General features: G+C 44.0%; 1 protein-coding gene across 3 annotated transcripts in view; it reads left to right on the top strand.

Moving 5' to 3' along the window:
* CCDC57 (coiled-coil domain containing 57) overlaps window positions 1-14,827 on the top strand; it is a 151,525-nt gene that overhangs the window by 89,177 nt on the left and 47,521 nt on the right. For all 3 annotated transcript variants that reach the window (XM_073588142.1, XM_073588144.1, XM_073588143.1), the window contains exons 9-12: window positions 3,880-4,042; window positions 5,121-5,240; window positions 13,701-13,890; window positions 13,972-14,154. In XM_073588142.1, the coding sequence (XP_073444243.1) occupies window positions 3,880-4,042; window positions 5,121-5,240; window positions 13,701-13,890; window positions 13,972-14,154 (656 nt within the window). The remainder of the gene's footprint in view (window positions 1-3,879; window positions 4,043-5,120; window positions 5,241-13,700; window positions 13,891-13,971; window positions 14,155-14,827) is intronic.

Raw genomic sequence — 14,827 nt, 5'->3', positions numbered from 1 at the left:
AGACCGACTCACCAGATCTCTAGTACCAAAAACACCTGGATGACCAGCTAATGCAGAGCAATGAACTTCAGACATCACTCTCTTCTTCCACTGGTCAGGAACATACAACTTTCCACTGGGACAACGCTCAGGTTTGTCCTCCTGGAACTCTTCCAGAGCACGTCTCAAATCGGGCGAGATGGCAGAAAGAACTACCCCTTTGCCTAACATGGTAGCAGGCTTGGTCACCAGAGGAGAATCAGCAAAGAAGCTCCTAGAGAGGGCGTCTGCCTTGACATTCTTAGTGCCAGGAAGAAAAGAGACCACAAAATCAATACGTGTAAAAAACAAGGCCCACCTAGCCTGTCTAGGGCTCAAGCGTTTGGCCGACTCCAGGTAAATCAAATTCTTGTGGTCAGTGAGGACCACGACTTGGTGTTTAGCTCCCTCCAACCAATGTCTCCACTCCTCAAATGCCCATTTCATGGCTAACAGTTCCCGATTCCCCACATCATAGTTACGTTCAGATGGAGAGAACTTTCGGGAAAAGAAAGCACAGGGATTCATTTTAGATGTTACAGGATCCTTTTGGGACAAAATAGCTCCTGCACCAATCTCAGAAGCGTCCACCTCTACCTGGAACGGGAGTGAGACATCAGGTTGCCGCAAAACCGGGCCAGAAGTGAATCTTCGCTTCAGCTCCTGAAAGGAAGAAACAGCCTCCGGAGACCAATTCAACACATCAGCACCCTTTTTAGTCAGATCAGTCAATGGCTTGGCAATACTAGAAAATTTTGCTATAAATTTCCGATAAAAATTAGCAAAACCCAAAAACTTCTGGAGGGCCTTCAAAGAAGTGGGCTGAACCCAATCATAAATGGCCTGTACCTTGGCCGGGTCCATTTCAATAGTTGACGGAGACAAAATAAATCCCAAAAATGAAATCCTCTGTACCCCAAAAAGGCATTTCAATCCTTTGACATACAGGGAATTCTCCCTCAAGATCCGGAACACAGACCGAACATGTTCCACATGAGAATCCCAATCCTTGGAGAAGATCAAAATATCATCCAGATAGATAATCAAAAATGTATCCACAAAGTCTCGGAAAATGTCGTTCATGAAGCACTGGAAGACAGAAGGGGCATTAGTGAGCCCAAAAGGCATCACCAGGTACTCAAAATGTCCCTCCGGAGTATTAAACGCCGTCTTCCATTCATCCCCATGCTTAATGCGGATAAGATTATACGCCCCCCTGAGGTCAAGCTTGGTAAACCAGCAAGCACCTTTAACTGTGGAGAATAGATCCGAAATCAGGGGTAACGGATACTGATATTTAATAGTAATTTTGTTGAGGGCACGATAATCAATACAAGGCCTTAATGAACCATCCTTTTTGGCCACAAAAAAAAAAAACGGCACGTAAGGGTGAAGAGGATGGTCTAATATGACCCTTCTCCAATGCCTCCTTAATATAGGATCGCATAGCCTCGTGCTCGGGTACAGATAAATTAAAGAGCCGACCCTTAGGAAATTTACACCCCAGGCTCAGTTCAATTGCACAGTCATAACTCCTATGAGGAGGCAAAGACGCAGACTCATTCTCACTAAATACATCATAAAAGTCCGCCAAATAGTCAGGAACATCATGCGACTGAGGAGAGGTGGAAAAAACCGGAGCCTCACTAAGGGCACACCGACAACCCCAACTTACCACAGACACAGATTTCCAATCCAAAACTGGATTATGAATTTGCAACCAGGGAAACCCCAGAACAATGGTATCATGCAAATTATGCAACACCAAAAATCTGCAATTTTCTTGATGGTCTGGGGCGACCCGCATTACCACCTGGGTCCAAAACTGAGGTTTATTTTTTGCCAAAGGAGTAGCATCAATCCCCCTCAAAGGGATAGGCGTCCGCAGAGGTGTCATCGGAAATCCACAACGTTTAGCAAAATCCAAGTCCATTAGATTCAGGGCTGCTCCCAAATCCACAAAAGCCTTGGCGGAAAATGTGGACAGGGAGCAGATCAGAGTAATTGCCAGAAGAAACTTAGGTTGAACACCACCCACAGAACACGTGTGTGCAAAACGTTTCTCTCGTTTAGGACAGACAGAAATAATATGCGAGGCATCTCCACAAAAAAAACACAGCTTATTACGCCTTCTGAACTCCTGATTTTGCTCCCTGGATAAAACTCTATCACATTGCATAGGTTCAGACACTTGTTCAACAGGTGGCAACACCTCTCGTGCAGTCCTGCGTTCACGTAAACGCCGATCAACCTGAATGGCTAATGACATAGAATCGTGAAGACCAGAGGGAACAGGAAATCCCACCATAGTATCTTTTACGGCTTCTGACAAACCTTTCCGAAAGAGAGCTGCCAAGGCATTATCATTCCAGGTAGTAAGGACCTCCCACTTTTGGAATTTTTGACAGTACAATTCTGCAGAATCTCGACCCTGGCTCAATGCCAACAGGGTCTTTTCAGCCTGGTCAATAGCATTAGGGTCGTCATACAACAACCCCAAGGCTTGAAAAAATGCGTTCACATTAGTCAGAATAGGATCATCTGGTTTCAAAGAAAGCGCCCAATCCTGGGGATCGCCACGCAGCAAAGAGATGACAATTTTAACCTGCTGCGCGGAGCTCCCTGACGAGTTAGACTTCAAGGCAAAAAATAATTTACAATTTTTGAAATTCAAAAATTTAGACCGATCCCCAAAACACACATCAGGAGTAGGGATCTTTGGTTCAGCAGCATGTGAATGAGCAAGGTAGGTGGAAATTCCCCGCACTTCCGCAGCGAGCTGCTTCACACGATCAGACAATTGCTTTATCTCCATTGAGAGAGAGAAAAAAATTCCCCCTACGGTCTCAGAGATGTAAAGGAAAAAATATACACACTTTTTTTTTTTTTTTTTACAATTCTTTCCTGCTATTGAGTACCCTAGGATCTGCGGTATGGCGGGTGATTCTGTTATGAAAAAGTCACCGTAGGAGGCAAAAACAGAAATACTAGCTAAGTCCAGAAAACCAGAGAAGTTGGCAGCTATCGGATTGCAGACCCCTGAACCTAACAACAACAACTAGCAGTAGCCGTGGGGGGTTCCTACGGTGCCCTAGACCCCTCGAACACAGCCGGAGAACTACATAGCCTAAAGACAGAAAGGGAAATCTAAACTGCCCCAGAGCAGACCCCAAAGCAATAGGCAGCCCCCAACATATAATGACGGTGAAGCAAGATGAAAAAACACTCACACAGAAAGAAAGATAGGCTGAGCAAATGATGGGGCCCAAGCTAACTAAATAGGACATAATAGAAAAGCTGCTGTCTGCAATCCGCCAAAACCCTCTCAAAAACAAGAGCCAACAGACTGATAGGGAAAAAAACCCTGAAGACGCTAGGCTTCAAAAAGACTATATCAGTACTCAGGTATTATCTGAAGACAGAGCAAAAAGGAATTCAGCTCACCCAGCAGGGAAAGGCAGAAATCCAGAAAAACAAGGCAAAACAAAACCAAAACACAAATGCAAAAAGTAGAGCAAAAAACTTAGCTTTTGAGGAGCAGGAATCAGACTGGTCTCCAAGAATCCCTCAGAGTACTCACCCGCAAGGCAGAAGGGCGTTGGCTGCCTTATATCCAGTCAGCAATCCCAGTCACCCAGTCATCATCATTCTGCGCAGGTGCTTTGTAATCAGCCTCACTACCTTCCTTCACCAGAAGAGGGAGTTCATCAGACCTCAATGGTGAAGGGGAAAATGAACTCACATCAGGCAGATGTCCGAAGCGACCATTCACACTCATGCTTTCATTTTTCAGTGGCCTTCTAGAAAATGGGACTTGCACGTTGTCTTCTTGGGTCTGATTATATTTTTACTTTCCATCAGGTACCAGCAACAACTGGCATGCTCATTGGAGCGGGAGAGGATTTTAGAGCAGGCCAGAGTACAGGTGGAATTGGACTGGCAGAAGCGTTGTGAACAGGCAGAGAAAGCACAATATCAGAAATCGGAGGAACTTGTAGAAAATCTCAGTAAGGCCAAGGAACAGGTAAGGTTCTGGAGAATAATGGCCACATTTTGGGCAAGGTCCTGTCTTATGCCATAGCTGTCTTCTTCTTCCATATATTGCAGTATTTTCTAGGTAAGCTTGGTGCACATTGCTTCAATCCTTCTGTCGGTGGTATATGTCAGAATCTAAAGACCCTTAGGCTGTGTGCACACTATCCGTTTTAGATTAGTTTTCGCAGGGTTTATTCCTCTCGTAAATGGGCCAAAAACGCTATGGAATCCTTATGCAAGCTAATTCAATGACAATCCTGAAGTTTTGTGCACATGATCAGTAATTTTCATGAGTATTTGCAGTGCGCTTTTTGTCTGCAGCATGTCAATTCTTTTTGCGTTTCTGCAGCGTTTTTCACCCATTGACTTCAATTGAGTCAGTCAAATCCGCATCAAAAACACAGTTATAAAAATGTTTATGGATTTAGTGAGGTTTTGTTTTTGTTTATACAGACTTCCTATGGTGTTTCCCACGCTGTCATCTGTGTTATTAACAAACTAAAAGCCTAAAGCGATCTGACTTCATCCGTACGCTTAGTAAAAGAAACTTCTTAGACAGCTTTTAGAAGACTAATACATGTCATGTGGGAAACATAAGACCCACCATCAGGTCGATAAGTGAATAAGTTGAAGTAGAAGACTTTGAAACACGTTGATTTTAAGTATTAATAAATGTTTTTCTTTTCAACACCCTTGACCACGAACATTACAACACCCTTTTTCTGATAGTTTTTAGCTTTGAGCCTTTTGGTGGCTAAGCGAGTGGAGCAGCAGTCCACACGTTGGATCTTCCATCCCTTTTCAGAGTTTTGCCTGTTACTTTGCACAATCATCACCAACCACATTTGCCTTTCCTTGGTATTATAACTATCTGTGTTACACTATGGAGAGCCCTTGTTTTATCTTTTAGTCATTGGTCTCCCATGCTGATGCTGTAGAAACAAAGCAGTCTTTCAGAAATCCTTCAAGTCTATGCTTACAATAAAAAATGGTTGCAAAAGTGTACATGGTCGTTAAAAGTAAAGAAGATTAGTTTTCCAAGAACTAAAGTGAAAGATTATTTACAGCTGGAGGCTGACACGAAAGAAAAGGACAGGAGACTGAAGGAGCTGCAGCTGCTGGTGTCCACGCTTTCTTGGGAAAGGGATCAAGCTCATAAGATGACAAGTAATTGTCCAGGAGAAGAGGTGGGAATGTACTCTTTATATCATTATATCCTCAAGGAAAAATGTGATTTTTTTTTTTTTTTTTTATGTCATGGCTCTACTTTATAAACTTCTAGGATGCACTTGGGGGTTCAAGGAGCTCACCACACATCTTGATAAATTCCTTGAGGGGTCTAGTTTCCAAAGTGGGGCCACTTGTGGGGGATTTCCACATTTAGGCACATCTGTGGCTCTCCAAACGCGACTTGGCATCCTCTCTCGATTTTGTCCATATTTGCCTTCAAAATATCAAGTGGTGTTACTTCCGAGCCCTGCCATGCGCCTAAACAGTACTTTTCCCCCACATATGGGGTATCTGCATACTTAGGGGAAAATGCACAACACATTTTGGGGTCCATTTTCTCTTATTACCCTTGTAAAAATGAAAAATGTGGGTCTAAAGTAAAATGTTTGTGAAAAAGTAAAATGTTCACTCTTTCCTTCCACATTGCCTTCGTTTAGTTATTTATTAACTATTTTGTATGACCTAACTCTCTGGAATAAGGGCATAAGAATTTAAAAGTTTGAAAATTCCAAAATTGTCAACATTTTCCCCAAATTTCCAATATTTTCACAAATAAACGCGTCATGTCGAGGCAGACAGAAAGCGTGTCGTTTATCCCGCCCATCATGTGATCCCGGGGCGCCGATAGGTTGTCATAACAGCTGAAGACCCCTGTGCCTGTCATTGCGAGCCTCCTGTGAAGGAGTAGATCGTTTTTTTGCTATACATAGTTCTTCAGCCCTGCTATATATATATATAGCACAGGTGATAGGACAATTGCAGCTTCGATTCTCCAAAGGAGACTATTAAACACAGTAGAAAGTTAAAAAAAAATTCCACAAAAGTTAAAATTACCCTGCTTTTGGCCCCCATTAAAAGTAAAACAATGAAAAAATACATATTTAGTATCACGGAGTTCAGAAATGTCCGATCTATCAAAATATAGAGTAAATTAATCAGATCGGTAAACGGTGTAACGAGAAAAAAGGATCAAAATGCCAGAATTATGTTTTATGTCGGCGGAATAAGAGATAACTAAAACATCGTATCTATTCTAAAATGGTATCGGGAAAAGTGTCAGTTCAGGGCACAAAAAATAATCCCCCAGATCCCAAAAAATGAGAACATTATGGGTCTTTGAAAATGAACACAAAAGCAAATTTATTTATTTTTTTTAAATTTCTATTATTTTTTTTCACCACTTACCAAAAGTGTGTAGTTTTTTTTTTTTATCTGCGCACTTGTACTGACCAGAAGAATAAAAAAACACCATTGTGGAATTGCACTTTGTTTTTGCAGTATCACCGCACTTGGATTTTTTTTCCCATTTTCCAGTACACTATGTGGCAGAATGAATGGTGTAATTCAAAAGTACAACTTGTCCCGTAAAAAACAAGCCCTCGTTCTTCTGTATGGCTGGAAAAATGTAATAGTTATTGCTCTTGGAAGAAGGGGGAAAAACGAGACAGAAAAATGGAAAATTGCCTGGGTGTGAAGGGGTTAAAGGGAATCTGTCAGTAGGATCAACACTTCTGAGCCATCTATATAGGTGTGTAGGTAAAAGGAAGATGAATAAAATGATACCTTGATATCTGTAATGTGATTTCTTATAGCAAAGAAATGCACATTTTTCTTATATGTAAATGAGCTGTTCAGGACTATGGATAAGACACTGATCTGCATAAGAATTATTATTATTATTTATTATTATAGCGCCAATTATTAAATGGCACTTTACATGTGAGGAGGGGTATACATAATACATACAAGTACAGTAATCTTAGGGAAGAGAATGTAAGTAGGTTGTGGTCAGAGAGAGGAAGAGGTGAATTAGAGAGGCTAGATAGGGAGCAGAGGCGGGTGAAGATGAGGTCTAGTGTGTGGCCATCTTTGTGAATGGCTGCAGAAGACCATTGAGTGAGGCCGAAGGAGGAAGTGAGGGATAGAAGCTTAGTGGCAGCTGAGAGGGAAGTGTCAATGGGGATGTTGAAGTCGCCCAAGATGATAGTGGGGATATCAGTGGAAAGGAAATGAAGTAGCCAGGTGTGGTCAAAGAAGGTGGTGGCTGTCCCTGGAGGGTGGTATATGACAGCTAGTTGAAGGTTGGAGGGGGAGTAGATGCGCACAGAGTGCACCTCAAAGGAAGGAAGGGAACCAGAGGGTGGCAGTGGGATTGGGGTGAAGGAACAGTTATCTGACGCGAGAAAGCCAACTCCTCCACCATGCTTGCTGCTGGGGCGGGGGGTGTGGGGAAAGGTGGAATCCACCATATGAGAGTGCAGCAGGAGAGGCTGTGTCAGAGGGGGTGAGCCAGGTTTCGATGATGGCAAGGAAGGAAAGTTTGTTAGTAATAAAAAGATCATGGATGAAGGAAAGTTTGTTGCAGACAGAGCGAGCGTTCCACAGAGCTCCTGTTAGTGGGACTGGGGAAGCTGGGGCCGGGCGAATGTGTATAAGGTTGGAGTAGTTACGGAAAGTTGTGATTGGGCGTGGATGGGAGGTAGAAATGACTGGGAATGTAGTGAGGAGGACCAGGATTCGGAGAGAGATCGCCGGCAGTGAGGAGGAGCAGAGAGAGTGTTAGCAGGTGGGAGCAGGAGGGGACATGAGGGGGCTGTCTGTGTTAGGAGACAGAGGATTGTATGTTGAGGAACAGATCTGAGGAAGAGGTGAGATGGATTGGAAGGATTGAAGAAGAGATGAACAATTCCTTGCTGCCTCCAGAGATAATTTTACATGAAAAGAAGATTCTGGGTGCTCACCGTAAATCACTTTCGCGGAGCCTTCACAGGGAAACCCTGGGGATTGGTGTAAGCCACGGCTATTGTAGATAGGGCGGGCCATCCGAAGATATCACTGAGGGTTGGTAGGAGAGAGGACTCCTGGTCTTTCCAACGACCCTGGGCCGTGAACTCCTGGAAGACAGCTCCCCATCCCAGGAAGCAAAAAAAAAATAAAAATATATATATATATATATATATATATATATATATATATATATATATATATATTTAGCTACCACTGATTGGCAGAGAAAAGATCGAGAGGGGAGGAGGGGCATTTTCCTGGTCGGGGGGTGTCCAATTGCGGAAGAAGTGTCAGATGAAGACGAGTGTGGAACGAGCAGAATGAATGGAGTTGCTTCCAATATCCCCACAATTTTCCCAACACCCTCAAGAAGAGATGAAGGATGCAGGGAGATGGTTACCTGACAGACTGGATCTCATAGAATCCCACGGCTTGCAGTACCACCTCTATGCCGATGACACACAGATTTACCTATCTGGACCTGACCTCATCTCCTTACTGACCAAAATTCCACAATGTCTGTCTGCTATCTCAGCCTTCTTTTCTGCTCGCTTTCTCAAACTGAACATGGACAAAACAGAATTCATCATCTTTCCCCCATCTCACTCTACCCCTCCACCAGACCTATCCATCAATGTCAATGGCTGCTCTCTTTCCCCAGTCCCGCACGCTCGGTGCCTTGGGGTGATCCTCGACTCTGCCCTCTCTTTCAAACCACATATCCAAGCCCTTGCCTCCTCCTGCCGCCTCAAACTCAAAAATATTTCCCGGATCCGCACATTCCTCAACCATGAAACCACAAAAACACTAGTGCACGCCCTTATTCCCGCCTCGACTACTGCAACCTCCTACTCTCTGGCCTCCCCTCCAGCACTCTGGCACCACTCCAGTCTATCGCTGAAATAGCACAGAAAGAGGACTTAAAATTCCTCCAATAATAGAAAACCGCAAAAGAGCAAAAAGGTTTACCTGTCCAGGCCTCAAGACAAATGCACTATCAGGATGCAGTGGACCCATATAATTAAGATGGCAACACAGGTGCAAGAATACCGATGAAACAACCGCTCACAGCCTACCAGTACATGGAGAGGGCGGCTGCCTGGTATGTTAATGCACAATAAAAAACTTGTATGCTGCGCTCTTCACACTATGGCCATGCACAGCATCCAGGCCAGCCTAGTAGTGACACCCTTCTGTTAGCTCAGGCGAGCTGCCCAGCGCTATCAAAATGCATGCCATGTGATCAGACACCGCAGTTTACAAGCCCAAATGGGCCCAACTGCACCCTGAATATAAAGTGCAAAAAAACACATTAAAAAATGTGGAGTATTAGCTGATATTTTGGCCAAAATACATGAGCCCGTAACCTGCGCCAAAGGTCTCCACGTTTACAGGTACTTGACACTAAATCCTAACACTGAAATAGCACAGAAAGAGCTGGCAACACAGGTGCAAGAATACCGATAAAACAACCGCTCACAGCCTACCAATACATGGAGGGGGCGGCTGCCTGGTATGTTAATGCACAATAAAAAACTTATATAGGGCGCTGTTACTTCCTCCGGTCAGCTCCGCCTACGTCTGCATGCGGCCTGCTTACCTATCTTTACCATTGGGTACACAGGCTGTGCGAATCCATGCAGATGCCTCCGCATGCGTCCTTTTGACGGTGCAGCGACCCACGTCGAACGCAACATGTTGCAATTTGATGCCGTCGCCGCATCGTCAAAACGACGCATGCGGAGGCATCCGCATACACCCGCACGGCCTGCATACCCAATGCTAAAGATGGGTACCCAGGCCGCATGCAGACATAGGCAGAGCTCAACGGAGGAGGTGTGGCAGTGGGCGGAGCTTCACAGAGGAAATCCGCAGCCCTCCGCAGCTCTGCCATCCGCAAATGTGAACCTTGCCTTAGCGAATGGGATAGAATTGGCAAGAGAGACAACATTGATGAAGTCCCTGTCTAGTGGGAGGTTGACTGGCCCAGCCTGTGGAATCAGGTGCTCTCATAGTGAGGCGTCTGGAGACCCTCAGTCTGTCTCAGACTCAGGCAGTTGATGGCCTTGAAAGGGAAGGAAACATGAATAATTTGCCTGTGGGTGCCCCATACAACAGATTAACCCACTGTTGTTGGGAGTTGTCGGCCGCTGTAAGGAGAGAAAAAACAGAGTTAGTGACTCATATAGGTACTTCGCTCTGCTAGGTCCAACAACTTTGTTGTACGAGCCCCAACAGGCGAACCTGGCAGAAGAACCTGGGCAGACAGAGACAGTCCTGCCAACCCAATAGCGGTGAGACTAGGCCTGAGGGCTGATCCTGCGACCTGCAAGCACAGAGGTAGTCGGTGGTTCCGCACACTGATCATGAACTGACCGGGTGAGGCTGTGTTGAGCCTGAGGAAAAAATTTTTGGTATAGCGTACCAGAACACAACAAGAAAAAAGATAAAAGATCTTGCAGGCTGAGAGGGATCCATTTCCATGAGATCAGAAACTTTTTCACTGACTCTGACTTTTTCTGTAGTACCATGTCTGTAGCTTGTTGAAGAGATGATCCATTTTTGTGGGGAACAAAAATGTGAGTGCCTACAAAAACTCTGGATAGTGGACCGAGTACTAGACGGTTGACTGCATAGGAAACCTCTTTATAGCTGCGGATATGGATGCTTGTAGGTCTGACTCACTTTGGATAGTGAAAACCTTGGAAAAAACGCAGTGAAAACTGTCCTTGTAAATGCTACAAAATTTTATTGATATATAAATAACATGACAAGGACATAACAACAGTGGGACAGATTAAAAAGTGATAGGTACAAAAGAACCACATATAATATGGCAGAAAAAGACAGAACTAAGTATCCTGACTGATAAGTATGTGACCATTAACATATCCATTGGTAATAATCAATAGAAACGAACACAATGGTTCAATTGTCTCAAACATATGTGCACCATATGGGTAACCAACATCAACAATCATTAGCATAACATCCACAATGGGCATTAATAGACAATGGACATACTAGGTGTAAATATTCAGGACACCACGCTGTCTCCAGCCTACTCCAATGCACGTTTCGGCACTTTCCTTCCTCAGGGGGGCATTACTTTGGATAGTGGACAGAGTTCTGGGGGATAGTCGGCATAGGTAACCGTTCCATAGCTGCGGTTGAGTACTAGGCAATTGTTGTCATAGGAAAAAACCCTCTATAACTGTGGTCTTGGAGGTTGGTTGGTTTGACACACTGCAGGGAGTGGACAGAGTACCAGAAGGATGACAACATAGGTAACATTTAATTACTGGGGTAGTGGTCTGTTAACGCATTGCTTCTGACGTACTAATTCAAGTAAGAGCGCACTCTAAATATGACAGCGGTGGCTGTACTATATAAACCAGGTTACAGTGCTTACCTGGTGCATCTGTGGCCTTCGCCACTGGGACAGTGTGTGGCTCCTGTATATACTATAAACTTGTGCTCTCTGCTAGGGACCGGGGATCTAACTGACGGCCTCTGGCTGTGGGAGCACCTGTGGGGATCCTTCAGTGAGACACTGACTGGGAGCGAGGGGATTGAGAACTGAAGGGGAAAAAAATATCTCAAATGCTACCTTCTCTGAACATAATCTCCTGGGTGCTTCCATTCTGCAGGAAACACTCCATCAAATTCTTTGTGGTTAGAGAACACCTGCAAGGTGCATTTGGATTTTTTGAAGGAGACAGAGGGCTCTGTGGGGGAACGCTCGTCTTCCTTAACTCTTATAGTCTGAGAGCTGCTATCAAGCTGTCCATCATATACTGTAGCTTGTAAATCTGGATCCGGAGTCTGACTTGGAGGGAGGGGGGAGTCCCACCGCTGGCCTGCCTCTGGAGGAGTGAAACTTGGAAGTAATCCTGGATGATGTAGGAAGCAAAGGGGATCCAGATGTGGAGCTAAAGTGTGCCAGCTTTCTGGACTTATGCATGATCTGCCATAGCTGCTTGCATATGATTCGTCCCAGGAACTGATCAGAGAAAATGGGGGTGGAAAGGTATATTAGGCAGTGCATTGGGACCTCTACTAATGACGGAATGAGAGAGAGCAGCAGCCCAATCAGAAGGAGGCTGCACTATCATCTCTGAAGGTGTTGGGCTCCTGTGAGCCTTGCCTGTTTTGGGTTGCAGCAGTCAGAGAATGGGTCCATATCCTGACCTATGGGCAGTCCTGTTGTAGACTAATTCCATATTAACACATTAATGGTTTTGGAATGAGATGTCCCACCAACTCTATAGGTGTGATGGCCATTTGAGCACTTCTAGTCATATAGTTTTCTTAGGCCATGTTCACACCGTATCCTGACCTGTGGCCGGTTTTATTTTTTACTTCACCATGGTTTATGCCGCAAATATAATAAACCAGTGAAGATCTTAAAGAGAGACAGTGGCCCCATGTCCTGTACCTCCGTGCACAGCTGAGTGAGCCCGATCTACAGTACATAGAACATAGTTCTTTTGGAGACTTGAACTTCCAGTTGATCACTTATTCTATGTACTATAATATTTCAGTGTGGTAATATATTGTGATATTAAAACTGTGTTTTTTCTGTTTCCGAGCTTCACAGGAGGTTCAAAATGGCAGCCTTCAGCAGGCTTGCCATGAAAAACCATTGGTTCCCCTTTATCACGTCACGACAGCCGCATTTAAATGGTTAAATGGCAATGATTGGAATAGGGCTTTGGCTGCTTTTACAGATAGATGAAAGCTATGTAACACAGTTGGCATCTGCCGCCAGTTCCTGAGCTCACTTCATACAACTGCCATGACCACATGCTATAAATTACGTTGGTGTGGTCATTACTGGGTTAAAACTCCTGGTAACCTGCCATTTAGATATGAACGTAACAAGACCGCAAGTCTTATCTTATCTATGAGACAATTATATACTGCGATTTTCAAAGCCACTGTTATAGATGTGAAGGAAGTGTCATGAGAAGGAAAGGACTGGTACATAAAGAAGAGTAGTAGTGTCCGGAGATGCTGTTATAAGCCTACTATCACAGCATATCGGCCTGATGAGGCCAAAAGGACATTCTTTTGGCCGTTGGGTACATGGAGCCATATAGATACATTTGACTTAATCGGTAACATTTCACACAAGTTTGAAGTAGCTTTGTCAAAATGGGTTGAACTGGGCTACAGCCACCTGTCAAATTCTATAAAAGTGCTGGCATTTCCTCCGCCACTCCATGTCTAGAAAGTGGATGGGACTTAGTGAGAGGGGGCATAGCCATCCTTACCCAACAGAACTGGCATTGATTGCACTTTGAGGTGCAAAGACTGCCCGATTTTAAGGTAACAAAACTTAATAATCTGGAATACCTTTCTCCAGTGGTCTTCTAAAAGTCAAGGCGTCCATTTCTAAAAGATTTTGCAAGTGCTCGTAGCTGTTGTAGATGGGTGTTACTGTTGCTGCTTGGAAATTGTCCACAAGCTGCTGTTGATAGATCCAATGGAACCTGAGCGCACAATTGGGATGTTATGTACAAGGATAACTATCAGCCATCATTTGGTCATCAATACTATAATTTAGTGTAATTTATTGCAAATATGAGTTACCTGTAATACAACCGATTGCATTTACCTTCTTGCAGACACCAGGACCTGTCCCAGACTTTGCATCAAAAGAAATTCAGAAGCTGCATCAACAAAATTCAGAGCTGCGAGAAGTCATAGATCAAATGAGAAGAGAAATGGAGTCTTTATGTGACCAGATTTCTCCTGCACCCCCTGAAGGAACAGAGCCCCCACCTTGTAACACTATGGAGAATGTGGTCACTGCTGGTGAGATACCACCATGGGATGTCGTATCATAACACTTGTTCTCTTTGGTTCTCCTCTTCATAATTTTGATATTGTGTCTAGATTACGTGAGGTCACTGGAAGCGGAAATCCGAGATCTAAAGCTGAAGAACCGACTGAGCGAAGAGAAGCTTCAGGAGGCATTGTCACCAAAGGACAATTCTGAGCTGCCTTCAAAAGCAAAAGCAGTTTCTCCAGACAATGTCTACATCCAAAACCACATTAGTAGCCTGAATGAAACTATTGGTAAATGCTAAAAAAAAAATTAATGTACAATGAAGATTTTTCCATGTGTCCCCATGGGTTCCTCGCCTTGGTGTCATTTGTCACAGATAGGAGCTTCTAGAAATGAATACTTCTATTATTTGACACAAAAGGGGCAAGCCGCTTAATAAAAATTCTGTTAGATAGAGGAGACATAAGAGATGTTCAATAAAGCCTGATGCTCCATTTTGGGTATGTGCACATGACGTCTTTTTCAGGTGTACTCCGCCTGGAACCTGCCTGAAAAAAAGCATAGCCCTATAAAAACCATATCTGATTTCACTGTCTTTGTAGTCTATAAAACAATCTTTTCCATGCAAATGAGGGTGTTTGGTGCAATACCTGCTCTGAAAACCATTACATCACGTTCCTGTAACTTGGCGGACCTTGCTTGGCCAGAGGGCGCACTGCCTGGACAGAGACCTCCATTAGATGTGCATATAGTATGACTGCAAGAACGAGCTAATACACTAGTCAGTGTAGCGAGCAGCTTTTCCTCTGTTACGAGGTTTCTAAGTCTTATTATATATTTCCCAAGAACTAATCTAATGGAGAAATGTAGTAGACACGCGTTCATCAGTTATCGTAGCTACTAACACCGATCTTGAAGGAAGAAACACACCGACACTGGATATAGTATATATCAAAATAAAAT

This window comes from Dendrobates tinctorius, unplaced genomic scaffold, assembly GCF_039654945.1.
Source record: "Dendrobates tinctorius isolate UK_male_01 unplaced genomic scaffold, ASM3965494v1 ptg000103l, whole genome shotgun sequence".
NCBI classification, from domain to species: Eukaryota; Metazoa; Chordata; class Amphibia; order Anura; family Dendrobatidae; genus Dendrobates; species Dendrobates tinctorius.
The sequence above is the reverse complement of the archived record's forward strand: the minus strand, read 5'-3'. Positions and strand labels throughout refer to the sequence as shown.